At 40.5% G+C, this 17,983-nt stretch overlaps 1 protein-coding gene across 1 annotated transcript in view; it reads left to right on the forward strand.

Moving 5' to 3' along the window:
* The window catches only part of LOC137425102 (protein sidekick-2-like), a 547,704-nt gene that overhangs the window by 277,421 nt on the left and 252,300 nt on the right, over window positions 1-17,983 (forward strand). The window contains 5 exon segments of the mRNA XM_078772524.1: window positions 217-1,697; window positions 1,808-2,642; window positions 6,201-6,341; window positions 6,564-6,745; window positions 7,031-7,146. Of these exon segments, the coding sequence (XP_078628650.1) occupies window positions 217-1,697; window positions 1,808-2,642; window positions 6,201-6,341; window positions 6,564-6,745; window positions 7,031-7,146 (2,755 nt within the window).

Consider the following 17,983-nt stretch of genomic DNA (forward strand, 5'->3'; position numbering starts at 1 on the left):
ATGTTTGTATCCTGCGTAAATTGAGATCATCAGATTGTACAATTATGTTATTTAAGTGTCTCTTACAGCGACAGAACGAGTCAATTAGTTAAGTTAAACACCTTTTTTTACATAGTTAAGTATGCAATATAAGATATTTTTTATAATTAAGATGCAATTTATAATAATTATTCAGCTTGGTACTTACCAATATTTTGATGTGTTTTGCAGGTGAAGTAACAACGCTAATATGGAACATCCGGCGCGAGCGAAACGTACACGTGAGAGTGAACAACCACCCATTGTGTGCATAACTCATGTAAAGGGACTGAGCTATGGAGAGTTGCACTTGTTATCTGGACTCAAAAATTCTGAGAAGAAATTGGCCAAGCTGCAGGAGGTCAAAGAAAGACGCCTTGCACAACCCCCACAGTCTCCGCATATGATGAAGGACACATGTGATTTGGTCCCTGAATCTCTGGCCGAACACCATGGTTTCCACTGGGAGTGTTACAAGCGTTTCACGATGAACTTAGACAGACTGAACCCTCCTACTGCAGGTACATCTGAAACAACTGGTGCCACAACTCAGCGGATGGCCCGTACTAGTTCTGGTGACAAGATCATATTTAAGCCAGACTGTATCTTCTGTTCTTCGGAAAGTCGTAAAAAAGTGAAAGTGCATGGCAGTTGGACTACCCAGGGGATGAGCCAGTTCGAGTATGAAGGCTGGAAGCCGGTACTGGAGATGGCTGAAATGAAGCAAGATGAAACGCTCTTAATGAGGATCCGAGGCCATGATCTTTTTGCCTCTGAGGCAAAGTTCCACAAAACTTGCCGTATGAAATATATGCAAAAGCCAGAGAAATGGCGCAGTACTGACGAAGAGGCACAGCACCATCAAGGAGAATTAGAAGAAGCCCACAGACAGGCATTCGATGTGGTATGTGATGCCATTGAAAGGGATGTGTTAATGGCCAAGAAGATAATGAAACTATCCGACCTGAGGCAAATGTATGTCATTAACCTGCAAACCAGCAAATATGCGAATCCTGACTACCGAGCCAGCAAACTAAAACTGAAGCTTGAAAACCACGAGCCTTTCAGGGAGAGACTATCATTCTGTGATCTGGGAAAGTCCTACATAATATTCAGCACTGCAATTGACGTCCAGACAGCAGTGAAACAAGCCTTCAAATTGGGATCAAGAGATATGCTTGAGAGTGCAGGTAGCCATTTACGACTGTCAATTCTGGATGATTTCTCGAATGCCCCAGAACTGAAATGGCCACCAAGTCCTTCTGATCTCCAACAAATGGACGATGTTATACCAGATTCACTCAAGAAGCTGCTATGCTACATCATAACTGGAACAACATCAGCAAGGTCACAACGAAGCCAGCGATTAGTTCAATCAATCGGCCAAGATATCTGTCGCGCTGCCACCAAAGGCTCTTGGAAGCTTCCAAAACACATCATCATGTGCACGTCCCTGAGACATCTATACAGAAGTGAAAAGCTCATAACCCTTCTTAATAGAATGGGACACTGTGAGAGTTATTCATTTTCACTTGAATTGGAGACTGCACTGGCCGAATCAGTGATGAAGTCATCGACACAACTCTCCAACCAAATCATCAGGTCACCACGAGAGCCGTCTGTCTTCCACTCGGAGTTTGACAATTTCGACTCATTGGTGAATGATCTGACAGGAAAAGGTTCTGTTCATACAGCACACGGGATCATGATGCAAGAAGTCAGTGATGATCATGCCGCATCTGGTCCAGCAAGGCCAACTCAAGTTAGGACCAAACGGCGTTCTCTGCAGTTGATGCCAAAGAGTTGCCTCAGCTGGAATCGTCTCAAGAAGAAACAGACTCGCGCGTGATATTATACGTAAACTACGCCAGGAGCCAGAAATATGAGTTTGTTCGAGTGAAGAGCCCAGACTCGGATGTATTCTTCATCTTACTGCACTACGCCGCATCGATAAACGACATAAAGATACTGTTTGACACAGGCACAGGAAACAAGCAGAGGCTAATAAACGTCAGTAAACTCGCAGCAGACTTCGGCCAAGAGAAGAGTACTGCTCTTATGGCACTTCACGCCTACAGCGGTTGTGACAGCACTAGCGCTTTCCGAGGGATTGGAAAAATCAAACCTGTTAAAACGCTGCTTCGTCTGCCGCAATACATCCCTATTCTCAACAAGCTTGGAGATACGTGGGATGTGCCAGAAGAGCTGAACAATCAACTAGACAGCTTCACATGTGCCATGTATGGAAGAGGAAAGGTATCACACGTTGATGATCTGCGACTCCTGAGAATAAATGAGCTATGTGCCAAGGAGAATCGTCACCTACCCTCAGGCAATGTAGACATGGCCAATATTCCACCATGTATGAGGAGCCTCACACAGCACATCCGAAGGGTCAACCACCAAGTGGGAATTTGGAAGAGAGCTCACGTTCCTCGACCAAGGATTCCCAAAGCAAGTCCAGGCCATGGCTGGGAAGAGGAGAAAGGCTGCCTGGATCCTCTCTGGTATGATGGAGACATGCTTCCGCGTGAGCTGGCTGATATAGCTCAGGTCATGTCAGACGACGATGAGAGTGATGATGAATCAGGTGATGAAACACCTGATGATATGGATCGTGTTTTGTACAGTGATACCGATGAAAGTGACAGTGACGATGACTGATCATGATGGACATATGCCATTCGTGCAAGCAAGCCAACTTGACTGCACTCATGCAGTGTTTGACTTTTGTTGATAATTAACAAAATGCAATTGTTTGTTTGTGTTCTTTTGAGAGTGGATACTTGTATTATATGATATAATGTGGTTAACTGAGTGTACGACATACATATGTAATTGTAGGGATAAAACTGACTGTTAATATTATTATGATATCTGTTGTTGAGCAATAATGTTTGGTTTATCATCAAAATATTCGATACTAAAAATTTTTTCAATGGGATGTTAAAATTTAGTTTCAAATAAGAAATATTTTTACTTTTACAGTAAATATTCGAGCATTACATTGTTACTGTTCTGTGGAAGGTGTTTGACCCAGTGTATGAATATTAATATGATGATATTAAAAACTACTGTGATTAATAAACAAGTTTTTCTTGTTTAATATGTTAATAAGATGGCAGTATGATTATGATATTCGATTATGAATGACATTTATAAGTGTAATAGGCAGTTCTTTTGAATATAGACAAAGACTGTTACCGAGATTATATGATTCATGGTTCCCGCGAAACAGGTAGTATCTTTGACACGCTGTATAAAAAAGAGAATTGAAGCTATGGGGATGTATCTCGTATCAAATTAAAGCTGATATACAGGAGAAAGCCAATAAAATATATATGTAAGCATATCAGGTGTAATGTGTTCATATTATGTGTGTAAGATGAAATAGTACGGTCGATACCGAATTATGTTACGTTAAAGTGGGGTACTGCTATTCAGCACTAGTTATGACCATTAAGGTACCATTATAAGTAATGTGTCAATATTCTATGATGATCAGTAGATGAACAGCTTTCTTTTGGTATATAACTTTTTATTCTGAGTTAATATTAGCAGGCACAAATACCAAAAGAACACGTGTGTCGAATATGGCGCAACGCGGATTTAAAAATATGCTGTTTTGAGGGTACCATCCAATATAGGTACCAAATGGGTAGTGAGTCCAAGTTTATTTACTGTTACCAGTTGATTTCCACCCCAGGACACCCCAATGGTTCAGAAAAACCCAGGGTCGGAGAGTTGTGGGGGGGGGGGGGTGCAGATGGACCATACCTGGCCCGGAGCCTACTTGGAAGTGGTTATGAGCTCAGGTGTGCCAAGGAATGACTTCTCACGATGGAGAATGCCCAGTCAGCGACTGCCTTTGGAGGCCAGCTTGGAAATGTGGTTTTCACAAGGAAATATCATCACAGATAGTGAGACCAAAAAGCTTGAGTAACAGAACAACTTCAAGAGGATTATTGAGAAAATAGATGGGAGGGTTTTCCAGAAGGTCTTTACGGAGAGACATAGTGAGAGTGTGAGATTTGTCAGGATTGAAAGACATATATTTCAAGTGTTTGACCAGTTTGTAATTTTATCCAGTTCTGCAGAGAGTGAAGAGGCTGCAGCCTGCCAATCTGAGGGATGAGATGGAACGGCAGAAGGTGGTCATCAACAAACAGATAAAGAGGATTTTCCAGACAGTTGGAGAGATCATTTATGAAGATTAGAAAAAGCACAGGGCCGAGAATACTGCCTTAAGAAACTCCAGCCTATACAGGAAGAGGAGATGAAAGAATTCCATTGAGAGCCACACGTTGACTATGACAGGCGAGGAAGTCCGTGAGCCATAAGTGGAGATTTTTATGGATACCATAAGAGGAGCGTTTGGACAGCAGGGTGGGGTGCGAGACCGTCTCAAACTTACGATTTTTGTCAAGGGAGACGGCTTTGATTTCCTGTCTGGCATTGAGTACCTCCATCCATTGTTGAGACAGCAGAAGCAGCATGTCCAGAGTAGAGTGGTCTGGTCTGAATCAAATTGATGATCCGAGATCAAGCCATTGGAGAAGAGGAAGGATTTAATATCGGAAGCAATGATGAATTCCATGACCTTGCTGATGATTGGGAGCAGGCTGATTGCTCTGTAGTTGAAAGGATCTGTTTTTGCACCTCTTTTTGTGTGAAACGGTAATGTTGGCTGATTTCCAAGCTGATGGGACATGCCCTTGATCAAAGGAGAGGGCGAAGAGAACAGAGAGAGGGTGTGATAGAGTGGCAGAACAGAATTTTAGGATCCATGGGCTGATGCCGTCTGGTCCAGTTGCAGAATTTGAGTCGAGGTTTGACAGAAACTTCTCCACCTTGTCAGGAGAGAAGGACACATTGACCAGCAGCAAATGGGTATGACTGGGTAAGGTGGGTACAGAGAGCGATGGGTTTGGTAAACAAGATTTTGAAACAAATACAGAGCTGAGGCATTTAGCCTTTTCATGGGCAGTGTCAGCTGTACAGCCATTTTAGCTGAGGGAGGGGGGGGGGAGGGGGGAATTAACACCAGAAACAGATTTGACCAGATGCCACCAGGATTTGGAGGGAGACTGGTTTGAGAGTTCGGTCTTGAGAGTGGAGAGATGGTGATTCCTGGCTCTCCTGAGGGTAGACACATACTTGTTCCGAGCTTTGCGAAAGGAACTGGGATTGCTTTCAATTGGAATTGCCTTCTGTGTACCATGGACGGGAGGAATGGTATGACAACTGAAGACGAGATGGGATAAATCTGTTAATGAGAGAGAAATTTTCTTTGTTAAAATTTCCAGGATGAGTTTATGTCAGAGACAGTGGAAATGGGAGAACAGTCCAGATGTTTGATGGCTGCTTGAAGACCATACCAGTCAGCCTGAGTGAAATGCCAGACTTGTTGATGCTGAGGAGGCTCTCAGAGAATGGCCAGAGAGATGTCCACTTTAACAAGCAAATGATCAGATGAACTGATTGGAGCAGAAGAAGAGCAGCAGACATTTGCAGGGAATTTAGTCATAACCAAGTCTAGAACATAAGATACTCCATTGACTGAGATCCAGTTCGGGAACTTGGCAGATTGTGTCAGTCCCAATGAGTCGGAAAAGTCTTTGCTGAGGTGCCATGGTTGGTGTGAGAGGAACCCACACCCAGCCAGCTGACATGATGAAAATTGAAATTGCCACATATGAGAAAGAGAGAGTTGGGATGAGTGGATAGAACTTGAGCCATCTTGTTGGAGAGCAAGATGTAAATGGGGTCATCACTGTTTGGTGGATGGTACGACACACATATAAATAAAGGATGGGGGGGGACGGAAGCCGTAGCCAGAGGTACTCCTGGGGTGAGGTGGAGAGAGGGCAGTGCAGGGAGAGTGAGGAAGGGAATTTTTGATAAAGATAGCAACTCCGGCACCAAAATAAGTTTCAGTTCTATCATAACGGAGGAGGTAGTAACCAGGGAGGGGTATTAAGGAGTCAGAGACGTCTTGAAGGAGGAAAGTTTCTGCTAAGCAGATTATGTCTGGTTTGTCAGAATACAGCTTTAACATGAGGGAAATGATACCCATCCTCCCCCTTTCCTCTTTCTGCATGTCTCTTGTAGACTCATGTGCAGCATATACTCCTCTTTCTTTTTTTCTGAGTGTACAATTTGCATGGTGTTATGCTTTGCAGGATCTTCTTGCCTGAAGAGTCTCCAGGTGCACCTCCTCAACACATCTTTATTGATGAAATATTAAGCACCTCCTTAGACATACGATGGCTTCCCCCACCGTATCGCTACAGACATGGCAAGATTCGTGGATATCTTATAAGGTATGATGATAACACAGATTGAGAAAGGAATTATAATGGAAAGAGATCTATAGCATGAATGTAGCAATAATTAATCAGATGAAACATACAAATTCAGATAATTTGAGACCACTTAATAGGGAATGAATGGTTCCAAAAAAATCTAAGGTTTGTAAGATATTTATCTATAGTTCGAACAGGGTTTTTTCTTTTAGTCTCTCGGATGTATTTCTCATTTTTAAGATACCAGCGAGTGGGACTTTCTGGAGAGTTCCAGGTACAAAATGTCTCAGGAGGACAACAGACCAGTTTCACCCTAGTGGACCTCTTACAATGGGCTGCGTATGAGGTGTCTGTTGCTGCCTACACTGCCGTTGGACCTGGGCCCTACAGCCCCAGCTCTACTAGCTGGACTCTGCAAGGCGGTCAGTAATGATGGATTGGGCATGGGAGGTGGGAAAGGAAGCACAGTGAAAGGATGCAAATCTACCAAAAGGCATTATAGGTTCCACTGTTATAATGATGAATGCAATTATTTTGGAGTGTAAAATTAAAAAAATATTGGCATCTTTAAATATATATTATTAAATTTGATATTGTGAACACTTTCTTATGTCAGGCAATTTGTTTCGGGAAGTTTATGCTCATATTATAGAAGGGAATGAGATGATTACAGTTTTATTGATTTGTATTTTTATTTATGATTTTAGTGCCAAGAGTTCCCCCACGGGATGTCAAAGCAGAAGTAATAAGCTCCACCAGCATTAAATTGTCCTGGCTGCCACCAAGTCCCGATACCATCCCTGGCATTATCCTCGGTTATAAGGTGAGTGAAGAGAGTGAAAAATGTCAAAATAGAAGTTTGACAAATTTCAAAGTTCTCGGCCTGCACCTGAGGCAAAGTTAATCCTCCAAGACATTCCACATGTAAAAAAAGCTAATTGTACAAAGGGATAATCTAATTTTATAAACCTCTGCTGTTTAGCTCTGATATGATTCAATATTTATTCATGTTGCTTCACCAAATCCTTATTATATTTTCAAATACAGTTCCCAACATTCATGTTTAGATATTCTGCTGGTGTCCATATCCTCATTCTTGTGAACCTATATAAAATTATAGTTGCAATGTTGTTCACATTCCGACCTTAATTTTACCTGTTTGTAAGTGATTTGAGGTGAATAAGGTTCTTCAGTACCCAATGATGTAAAATATTGGACTTTCGTGTCTTAACTACTCTGATAATACGTAACTACTGTAGTTTCCAACGTTATCCCTGCTCATTACATCCACCTCCAGCAACAGTGTATTCTCCAGGGAAACAAAATTGTTTCTACTGAAGCAAAATGTTCGTGCAGAATCAAAATGTTATATTCAAAAATAAATAAATAATTGTCTCAAGCCATTTATCAGAGCCAAAACTGCATATTGATGTCTGGATGAGCATTTGCAAAGCTATTATAGCTCCAACAGCATGTGTTTTGTGAATATATTTAGATGTTCAAATCATCACTGAAAAAAAACAGCGACATCATTTTTTATGGCGTAGCCCATAGGGCAAAGCCATCTATAACAGTGTTTGTCTGTCCGTGTGTATTTATGTTTGTATGTCCCCTCTAACGTACACCAATCAGAGCTGAGGATCTGGTCGCATGACAGGGTTGATGTGATGTCATTATGGCGGTACGACGGCTGACTCCACACACCACCATTTTGATTCCCATGCCATTCAGGCCAGACATATCGTTGAATTGAACCTGTCATGTATCACAATCTGCATGCTCTACCTTTACATTTTTCATTCATTATGAAACGCAAACACTTGAAACACGTGAAGTAAAACACGTGAAAATAAGGATCTTTTATAACACTCAATTATTATCGTGGCTGTGGTTGTTGTTGTTTGTGGGTTGTATGTGTAGTTTTATATATTTTTCGATTGCTTCGCAAAAATATCATTACTGTATATATATAATTTTATATGCTCGTTCCGTGTCTTTCTAAAGGGGTTCTACTGTCCTAGAATAATAGCCGGCGAAGCCGGTGTTGTCAATAAACGAGTACGTATTATGTCGAAAACCTGATTATGCCTTGGCTCAAGAATTCCGTAGCGCAATGGAGGCCGCCATCTTGCGGATGCGGAAGTATGCATAACAAATTGAAAACGTTCAATAGGAGTTTCTTTCATCCGTCATTGTTTGATTCACAATCTTATGCACCTCCAATATATTATTAAAATACTTTAAGACAAACCTCAGGTCGCACGGGCCTGGTTATCTTCAACGAAACGCGTCACCAAACACCGGACCCAATGAGAGTCGAGCATTTGAAAAAATATTTCTAAAACCAAATCACGCACTGGAGGCCGCCATCGACCGGACGTGGAAGTTTGCATAAAACAATTGCGAAAAAGTTCAATAGGAGTTTGTTTCACCCGTCTTTCTTTGATTCACAATCTAATAAACCTCTAATTTGTAATTAAAATATGTTAAGACCAACCTCGTTATCTTCAACGAAAATCGTCACCAAACACCAGAACCAATGAGATTCGAGCATTTGAAAAAATATTTTTTTAAAGCTTATTACGCGTTTCAGAGGGTGAAAACGGCGTCAACTATTCTAAAATTGACGAAGAATTATTTTTTAGAAATCTCGAGGCCGTCGGGGATAGTTTTTCAAGGCCAGAAATATGGTATAAGCGGTTTACATATTTAGTTTAGAAATACGGATAGTTTTTCATGGCCGGAAATATCCGAAGTTGAGACCGAATTCACCGAATTAATCAAGAAGTAAATTTTATCAATTTTAATCTCATCCAGAATGCAAATTGTGTCATTTTAGGTCTGAATTTTCGAAATTTTGTGAGCTGACCGATCAGCTTAGGTCAGCCAATCAGCGCCCTCGACACAGGACATCTTAGTATCTTACCAGGGCGTCGTCTGCGATGCCGGGAACGAGGTTGGTGCAAAACAACCGAATCACGCGTAAGCATATGCTGCTCGAAATATTTCTCATCATATGCTCAAATTTCCTAAGCTAAATCGTCATTGCTTTGGGCACTGTGAAACGTATCAAGTCACTCGCTTACTGCACAGCGAAAAAGTACGAGCACTTGAACAACGTGTTTTTCGACTCGATTCTGCAAAACGCCATGTCACTCGGTCAAAGCCAAAACGAGGAACAATGTTTCGCCTCCATTCTTCATCGCCACACTGACCTATCAGATGTGGCATGAAGGACGACGTTTATGCTTAACCACGACATAAATGTACCCAAGTCTTGGGTACCCAAGCTAATTTGTGAGAAAGTGTCATGTGACTCCTGCTCATTCACCAGGTTACAATCTACACTGTTTCAATTACCAGTTTAAGTCTACACTTTAACTACACTGCTAAATTTCTCTACTCTGGGCCATTTTCGAAATTTTTCTCTTCTTTAGTGGTCGACCCGAAAAGCCGAATTAGGCTTCAATCCCATGCTCCCATGCTCAGTAGGTTTGTCTGATTTATGATGTTGTCCTGCACCAACCGGTATAAGCGGTTTACATAAAGAAAGAAAGCTCGGTTTGATTAACGACAGTCACACATTGCCGTTGAATAGGCCCTTTTTTTTTTTCTTTTTTTTTTACACATTGCCGTTGAAACGGCGCTATCGTCTGATCTGTCGGCACTGATCTTATTGCAAGCTAACTTCTTCTGGTGGAGGAAGCCGCAGTGCCCAGAGAGAACCAGTCCTGACAGCGACGGAGGTTAGGAGACTACACACATACTGTGAAAACGTATGTTAAGCCCAGTTAAAATTTCTTAAAATAGGCCCTAAGCTAGCACATCGTATAGTTACTTCCTTAAGCTTCTTGTGACATTTATTGTATGCAGGTATTGGGGAGGACTGTCTGCTCTTCTCTTTTACCAAGTCTTACCAGGTACGGTACCTACTACACCTACCTACTACCAACTACCTAACCTACTGATGCCATAGTGATGGGTAAAATAGTGGCAAGAGGCTTTGGCTTCGCCGGCTCATTGTGGCTTTGCAGTCGGTACTAGTAGCCGGCGAAGCCGGTGTTGTCAATAAACGCGTACATATTATGTCGAAAACCTGATTATGCCTTGGCTTGAGAATTCCATCGCGCAATGGAGGCCGCCATCTTGTGGATGCGGAAGTATGCATAACAAATTGAAAACGTTCAATAGGAGTTTCTTTCACCCGTCATTGTTTGATTCACAATCTTATGCACCTCTAATTTATTATTAAAATACTTTAAGACCAACCTCGGCCCCCACGGGCCTGGTTATCTTCAACGAAACGAGTCACCAAACACCGGAACCAATGAGATTCGAGCATTTGAAAAAAAAATTCTAAAACCAAATCACGCACTGGAGGCCGCCATCGACCGGATGCGGAAGTTTGCATAAAACAATTGCGAAATAGTTCAATAGGAGTTTGTTTCACCCGTCTTTCTTTGATTCACAATCTAATAAACCTCTAATTTGTAATTAAAATACGTTAAAACCAACCTCGTTATCTTCAACGAAAATCTTCACAAAACACCCGAACCAATGAGATTCGAGCATTTGAAAAAATATTTTTTTAAAGATTATTACGCATTTCTGAGGGTGAAAACGGCGTCAAATATTCTAAAATTGATGAAGAATTATTTTTTAGAAATCTCGTGGCCGTCGGGGATAGTTTTTCACGGCCAGAAATACGGTATAAGCGGTTTGCATATTTAGTTTAGAAATACGGATAGTTTTTCACGGCCGGAAGTTGAGACAGAATTCACTGAATTAATCACTGCAAGCTAACCTCTTCTGGTGGAGGAAGCCGCAGTGCCCGGAGAGAACCAGTCCTGACAGCGACTGAAGTTAGAAGACTACACACATACTGTGAAAACGTATGTTAAGCCCAGTTAAAATTTCTTAAATTAGGCCTTAAGCTAGCACATCGTATAGTTACTTCCTTAAGCTTCTTGTGACATTTATTGTATGTAGGTATTGGGGAGGACTGTCTGCTCTTCTCTTTTACCAAGTCTTACCAGGTACGGTACCTACTACACCTACCTACTACCAACTACCTAACCTACTGATGCCATGGTGATGGGTAAAATAGTGGCAAGAGGCTTTGGCTTCGCCGGCTCATTGCGGCTTTGCAGTCGGTACTAGTAAATGTTTCAATTCAAACTGCTGTGTGAAAAAGCCATACATTGGCTCTTCTTCCTCTTCAAAATCGCAAAGAGGTTTTTAGCACTGGCAAATTCGTGATTAAACAAACAATTTTTTATGGCGTACATGTTTGGTTCCCGTGTTTACAGCGTTTGTCTTTCCGTATGTATGTATGTTCCTCACATATTTATCCTACATATAGGGTGAGTTTTATGGCCGACAATTACGTTTCTGAAAGGTAGAATGTAATGTCATTTGGCTTTGTCAGTTATGTTTCTTTCTTTTCTTTAAAATGTGCACTCTTTAGGGAACGTTCATATATTACGTCATACACCTGCTGGTTGGGGCAAAATATCACACTTGATGATTGGGGGGAACCCCAAAATTATGACAACAGGGTGATGATATATGACGGGGTGGGAGGGTTGCATGCCCCCAGATTATATATACAGGCAGTCCCCGGGTTACGAACGCCCGACTTACGAACGCCCGTACTTACGAACTGACCTCCGTAAAGCCTGTGGTTTAAAAAAAAAAAAAAAAAAATTTAATTGTTTTTGTTTTTTTGTTTTTTGTATACAGAATCGAGGCTCGTGAAAGAGCTAACATTTATCACACAGAGAAAAAATCAAACAGACACACAAAGTATATAATAAGGGGAGCGGTAGACAAGAGAAATATGAGACAAGTACACATACATTCAAAGTACACCGCCCCATGCCAAATAATTAAATATGCTGCAGCGCGGCATTGCCAGGGCGCCTCCGGCGCCCGGCAATACCGCAGTGCAGCTCATTGAGGCTGCATTGGGAGGGAGAGGTGTACACTAATTGATTGATTAATTGTATAATTAAAATCAATAAAAGATTATCACAAAATATTTTCATAATCAATTAGCTAATCGCATAACTAAACCACTAGTGCTTCATCCGAAGATGTATCTTTTAGAAATTTAATTAAATAAGTCATTTATAAAAAATTAAATAATTAATTGATTACTCAATAAATAATTAATCGATTAATCAATAAATAATTAATAGATGAAATGATTAATCAATAAATCAAAAATATCCTTGATAGTGTCGTGGAAGTGGTTTGGGACTCAAGACCAATGACCGGAAAACAGGTTTACAAAAGATCCAGACTTTATTAACTAGTTTCAAATAGTAATAACTACCGTTAACTCAATGGACCAGATAACTCTATCAGATAACTCTATCCGCATAGTCCCTCTTTCTCAGCCGATGTTCCTCTGCAGCGCCGTACTCGTTCATTCCATCGGGCAGAGCTTCTGATGACAAGTCTGCTGACTCAAAGTTTGCTCTGGTTTATATGGATAAATTGGAGTTAATCCCCTGTGCGCTAAAAGTTAATCCTCCATGCGCTGAAGCTCCTTGGTCATCCACAATCGCCCTACTGGCACCAACTCGTTCCCCTCCTGCTGTGAGTTCCATTTACCTCACAATAGGAGGGTGCTCTAGCCCGGGGCTGTACAGGAGGTGGACAACGGACTCCCAGCTTTAACAGAGCGAGATACATTCCTAACATTCTTACGACCACCTATTGGTTCACTCACCAATCTCATAACTAGTTACATAGTATAAAGATTTATTCTACCATAATCCCTCATCTTTTTGTTTTATGTTTATATTAACCATTAATCTAAACATCAATTTAAGTAAACAATCAATCACTACAAGTAAACATCAATACAAGTATTCAAACCATAACTTTGGTAATCCAATTTCCTTAGGCATACACCATCATCCTGCAAGAATCACAAAACATTTCGTTGGTCATTGACTCCTTCCATATTGTTAATTCAATCTATTTCACTTGCATCACAAATATCTTTGCAAAACAACACTTCACCATCACCAAGCAACAACAATTTCACTTCATTTTCAAGTTTTGTAAAGCATCTGCAACATCTGGCAAAAACGTTTGCCTCCACACAAATGTTGACTCTTTGTTTGAAAGGAAGGGCTGATCACTTGTGTTTGAATCCAGGTATGAAACATTTTCTCCTAATGTCTTCATAGCACCTGCACTACTTCGTGTAGGGTCTTGCTGTTTGTAATAACTGCACGGAGTCATAGACTGACCCTGCTCTCCATGTAGCATTCTTGCCACTCTTGCTGTAAACCATAGTAATTCCTGAACAAGGCCTTCACCCAGTTGTAGTCGACTTGCCTCCTCCCTCATTATGAGTGGGCAGAAAGTATTGGTGTGACGTTGATTGGCCAGCAAGATGTGGAACAGGGATGCCGGATGCATCCACAATGATGTTGGGACCATGGTGTTCAGGTCATTCATGGTCCATACCAGGAGCAACCAGCAGAATCGCGCACAGCTGTTGTGACAAGGGCACAGCCGTTTGTTTGCAGCTCCATGCTGGTTCCCCGGAAGTTGGTGAAGTAATAACATATGTCCCCGCATTTCACAGAGGTTGCAGGTAAAATGTCGTTGTCCTGCAACTTCTGATGTGATGAATGTTCGAAGCCTTCAAACAAGAGTAAGTGATCGCCTTTCTTTCATATGTTGCAGTGTGATCCAGGCAAATGGTCACATAAATTTCCTTGGTGAAGGAAAGCATCCATCTCCAAGTTACACGGGAGAATGTCTTCATCATTCTTTGAGAAAGAGGGTGTATGCCGCGATTAACTTCATTTTAGCCACAAATTTTCTTTCTCAAACTTCTTCCCAATTCCGTTAGCACTCCCTTCAAAATGTGATCTCGTCTTATCCTTATGCTCAGTCACATCTGAATCTGCTTTCCACACACACTGAATCAGATAGGGTACATCTTACCATGAAATCAGCATAATCATGTATGTCTTCCGACAGTTTCACATTCAACAATTTGTTGTTTTTCCTTAAAACATTTAAAAGTTATATTCATTTATATGCGTCACACAAATAATATTCAATCAGGTATGTATTTCACTACTAAACTAAGAATAGCATCCACAAATGCTTTCAGGTTAATATAGTTCAAAATTAACTCATGCAGGTATTTTAGCACTACTCTAAGAAAATAAATTGTATATGATTACAATCACAAACGGGAATATCTAATTCCCAACAACAATTTTCCCAAACCAACAAATTAAGCATAATGTATTATTACCATAATTCCTCTCCACTTTTTCTTTTCCCTTTTTTTTTTCTAACAGTGTGTCACTCGTGGTGATATGAGTTCACTGATCTTGTAATTGACACAACTCATAACATTGTCGTTATGCCATTATCTTAATTCTACTGTATTCATTTGCAACATCACTTGATTTAATCTTTTAATCTCAGTATTTATGTCGCCATAAAAGTCTTCCTCTTGTGGTTCCACATTTCTTTCCTCATTTGTCACTTCATGCGTTATCATCGTGTTGTTGGTTACCTTATTCAAACACACCGTCACTAAGGCTTTCAAGCAAGCCACCACTAAAACAATTGCCAATATACCTAATAAACCCACAAACAAGTCTGCTACTCCTTGTATATATTCATACCTATGACATAATTATATGTCGATGACATTCAACATTCATTCAACAACAGGACATTTTCAGGCTGCTGTTAACAATCCACTATGATAAATTAATTCCTTTACCCACAATCAAATAATTAGTACAAATTGAGGATATTATCCCTATGACATTCATTTATAGATTCATTATGTTGGATCTAATTTTATTTATTTTTTCCCATTAATTTTCCACTGCTGTAAGGAAGAACAATAGCTCTCATAAGTCTTAGTAATATCGAACTTAATTTACCCAGCATCAAAGAATTTATTTACTATCCATTCTCATCTGTTAACCAGTGACTTTGTTTGAACTCCAGAACTCAAAACTCACAATAGTTCAAACCAGCAAAATTTCCTTTACTATTTTCCCATATCATCTATGCCTTATACTTATGCCTTATCATCTATGCCATACATCTATGCCATATCTATGCCTTATACACATCCATACATACAGCCCAATTTATATTCTGATAAAATTCAAGTTTATATATATATATAAAATCCGTGAGCAGAGTACTCTGGGAAGTCAGTGTAAGACCTCTCCAAAATTTGGCTAATTTTGTACTCCCACATTTTAATGAAGCTCGTATCCATAAATAGCTTTGATTCTCATATAAATTCGATCACAATTAGTCTAGTAGGAAGACTAGGTCCCCCTGCACCCCCCGGAGATATACTTCTAATCAGTGTTTCTAGATTGGAAAAAATGTGTAGAAAATGACTAGCTATGGCCCCAAGCTGAAAAAATGTCCCACATACCATTTTTATGCAAATTACTGCTGCCATTATCAAAAAAACGATTTTTGACATATCTCAGCCAATATTGCAGATAATTGAAAAATGAAGGTGTCTAGACCCATGTTTTGAAGGGCATAGATCATGATAGAACTATTCATAACATGATTACATGTGTCTATGGTATACTAGTATGCTAATTAGTGCTTTATTTACAAAATAATCACAGTTTTACGAAATAATAGACTCATATTAAGGTCCGTCTACACAGACGTTAACACAAAGTTTTATTTTTCTAAATACCCTGTGAAATTCACCAAATGCCCTGTGAAACCTGGGATTCTTCTCCAGCTTTTTCAAGGGCCCGACTTTTCCCTTCCCTTTGAAGGCACTGGTGCAGTCTTCTCCGCTGAACACATAGTACCCCAGGAGAGTGGCACAGTAGTCCTCTCCCAGGGATTCTGCCAGCTCAGAGACGTTGACAAGTTGGCGATGCTTCCCTGACCCTGTATCCAGGTACACCGTCAGCTTGATGTTGTGGGCATGGTGGAGCAGGATCAGGAGGATGTCTGTGTCCGGTGTTCTGACTACAGCGTTCTTGTATCCGATGGTAGCAGCATGATGGAGGTACAGAACCACCCTGGTATCAGTCTCTTCCTGGTTGCTGTAGATCGTGGGGAGTTCACGTACCTCGACCTGAAACACAAAAAGGCACCGCATTTCAATCACCAGTCACTGCCAGTTTCAGTATATCTCCGGGGGGTGCAGGGGGACCTAGTCTTTTTTTGATAATGGCAGCAGTAATTTGCATAAAAATGGTATGTGGGACATTTTTTCAGCTTGGGGCCATAGCTAGTCATTTTCTACACATTTTTTCCAATCTAGAAACACTGATTAGAAGTATATCTCCGGGGGTGCAGGGGGACCTAGTCTTTTTTTGATAATGGCAGCAGTAATTTGCATAAAAATGGTATGTGGGACATTATTTCAGCTTGGGGCCATAGCTAGTCATTTTCTACACATTTTTTCCAATCTAGAAACACTGATTAGAAGTATATCTCCGGGGGGTGCAGGGGGACCTAGTCTTCCTACTAGACTAAATGGAATCCCAAGATTACTCCCAATTTTTACTATTTATGAATAGCTGCTCATAAGTCAGCAAATCAAATCTTTATTCTCCATCTCCCTTGACAAAAGTGATAATTTTCATAATCAAATTATATTTCTAGTTTTATTTTACGAATTCTCTCGATATGCGATCCCATCCCCATGGAACTATCTATTTTCAGACAAGGCGCACTGTCGGTGTCAACAATCTTGTAAGATTGATACACAAAAACAAAAAACACTAACATTGACACACAAAATACCCACACACACATGCATTATGCATATTTGTTTGCGTTGGAACCCTTATTTACAGATCAGGATGGGTGTCAACTTTATTTCAATTTCTCAAAATTTGTCCTTCAATTTTATAAACGCTAATACACAAATGGACAAAAAAGTTTATTCTTAGAAAACCCCGATGATGTCACATTGAAATTACCCTTTCAGTTCCCACAATAATTTATCCAAATTTGACTACCCACCCATTTGTATGTCAGTCGACCACTGACCTATCAATCGTGCAGAACAATAGTCCGAAATTCCCACCTGATCATCATGTGACTCTTGTCACTTGGTTTGCCAAAAAAAAATTGCAAAGCAATTGTTCCAAACTTTGTAAATTTAAAATTTTGTGCCCAACATAAAAGATCCAATTTCGGCATTTGATCAATTAATTATCAGTTTGCTTACAAGCAAAAGAAAAATGAATAATTCTTGCTCCGAAAACTTTTCAGACACAAGAATCATCGACAGTTATTCATGTTTGTCCAGTAATCTAATTTGTTGAGGCCAATCGTCATTTGGGATTTGTCGCAATGAAGGCCTAATCGTTGTCTGAGGTATCGGTCAGCACTGGTACCCTTGATCTTGGTTTACCCTATGAACTTGTCTTCCTGTTGGTATATGGACATCCTCTTTTCCAATGTCCCATCTGTCCACACTTGAAACACCGGTTTCTGTCGTTGCCTGGTCTGTGCACCTGTGCACTTGTATTGCTGGGCTGCATCTCTACATCCCTGAGTTGCCACTGCAATCTCTCGTTATCTCCTGAAACACGAAAAAATTCTCTGTACCGTCCTTTTTGGGGAGACAAATGTGAATCAGATGGGACAACTGTCACTTTCAT

This window comes from Myxine glutinosa, chromosome 1 (genome assembly GCF_964187855.1).
Source record: "Myxine glutinosa chromosome 1, kmMyxGlut1.1, whole genome shotgun sequence".
Taxonomy (NCBI): Eukaryota; Metazoa; Chordata; class Myxini; order Myxiniformes; family Myxinidae; genus Myxine; species Myxine glutinosa.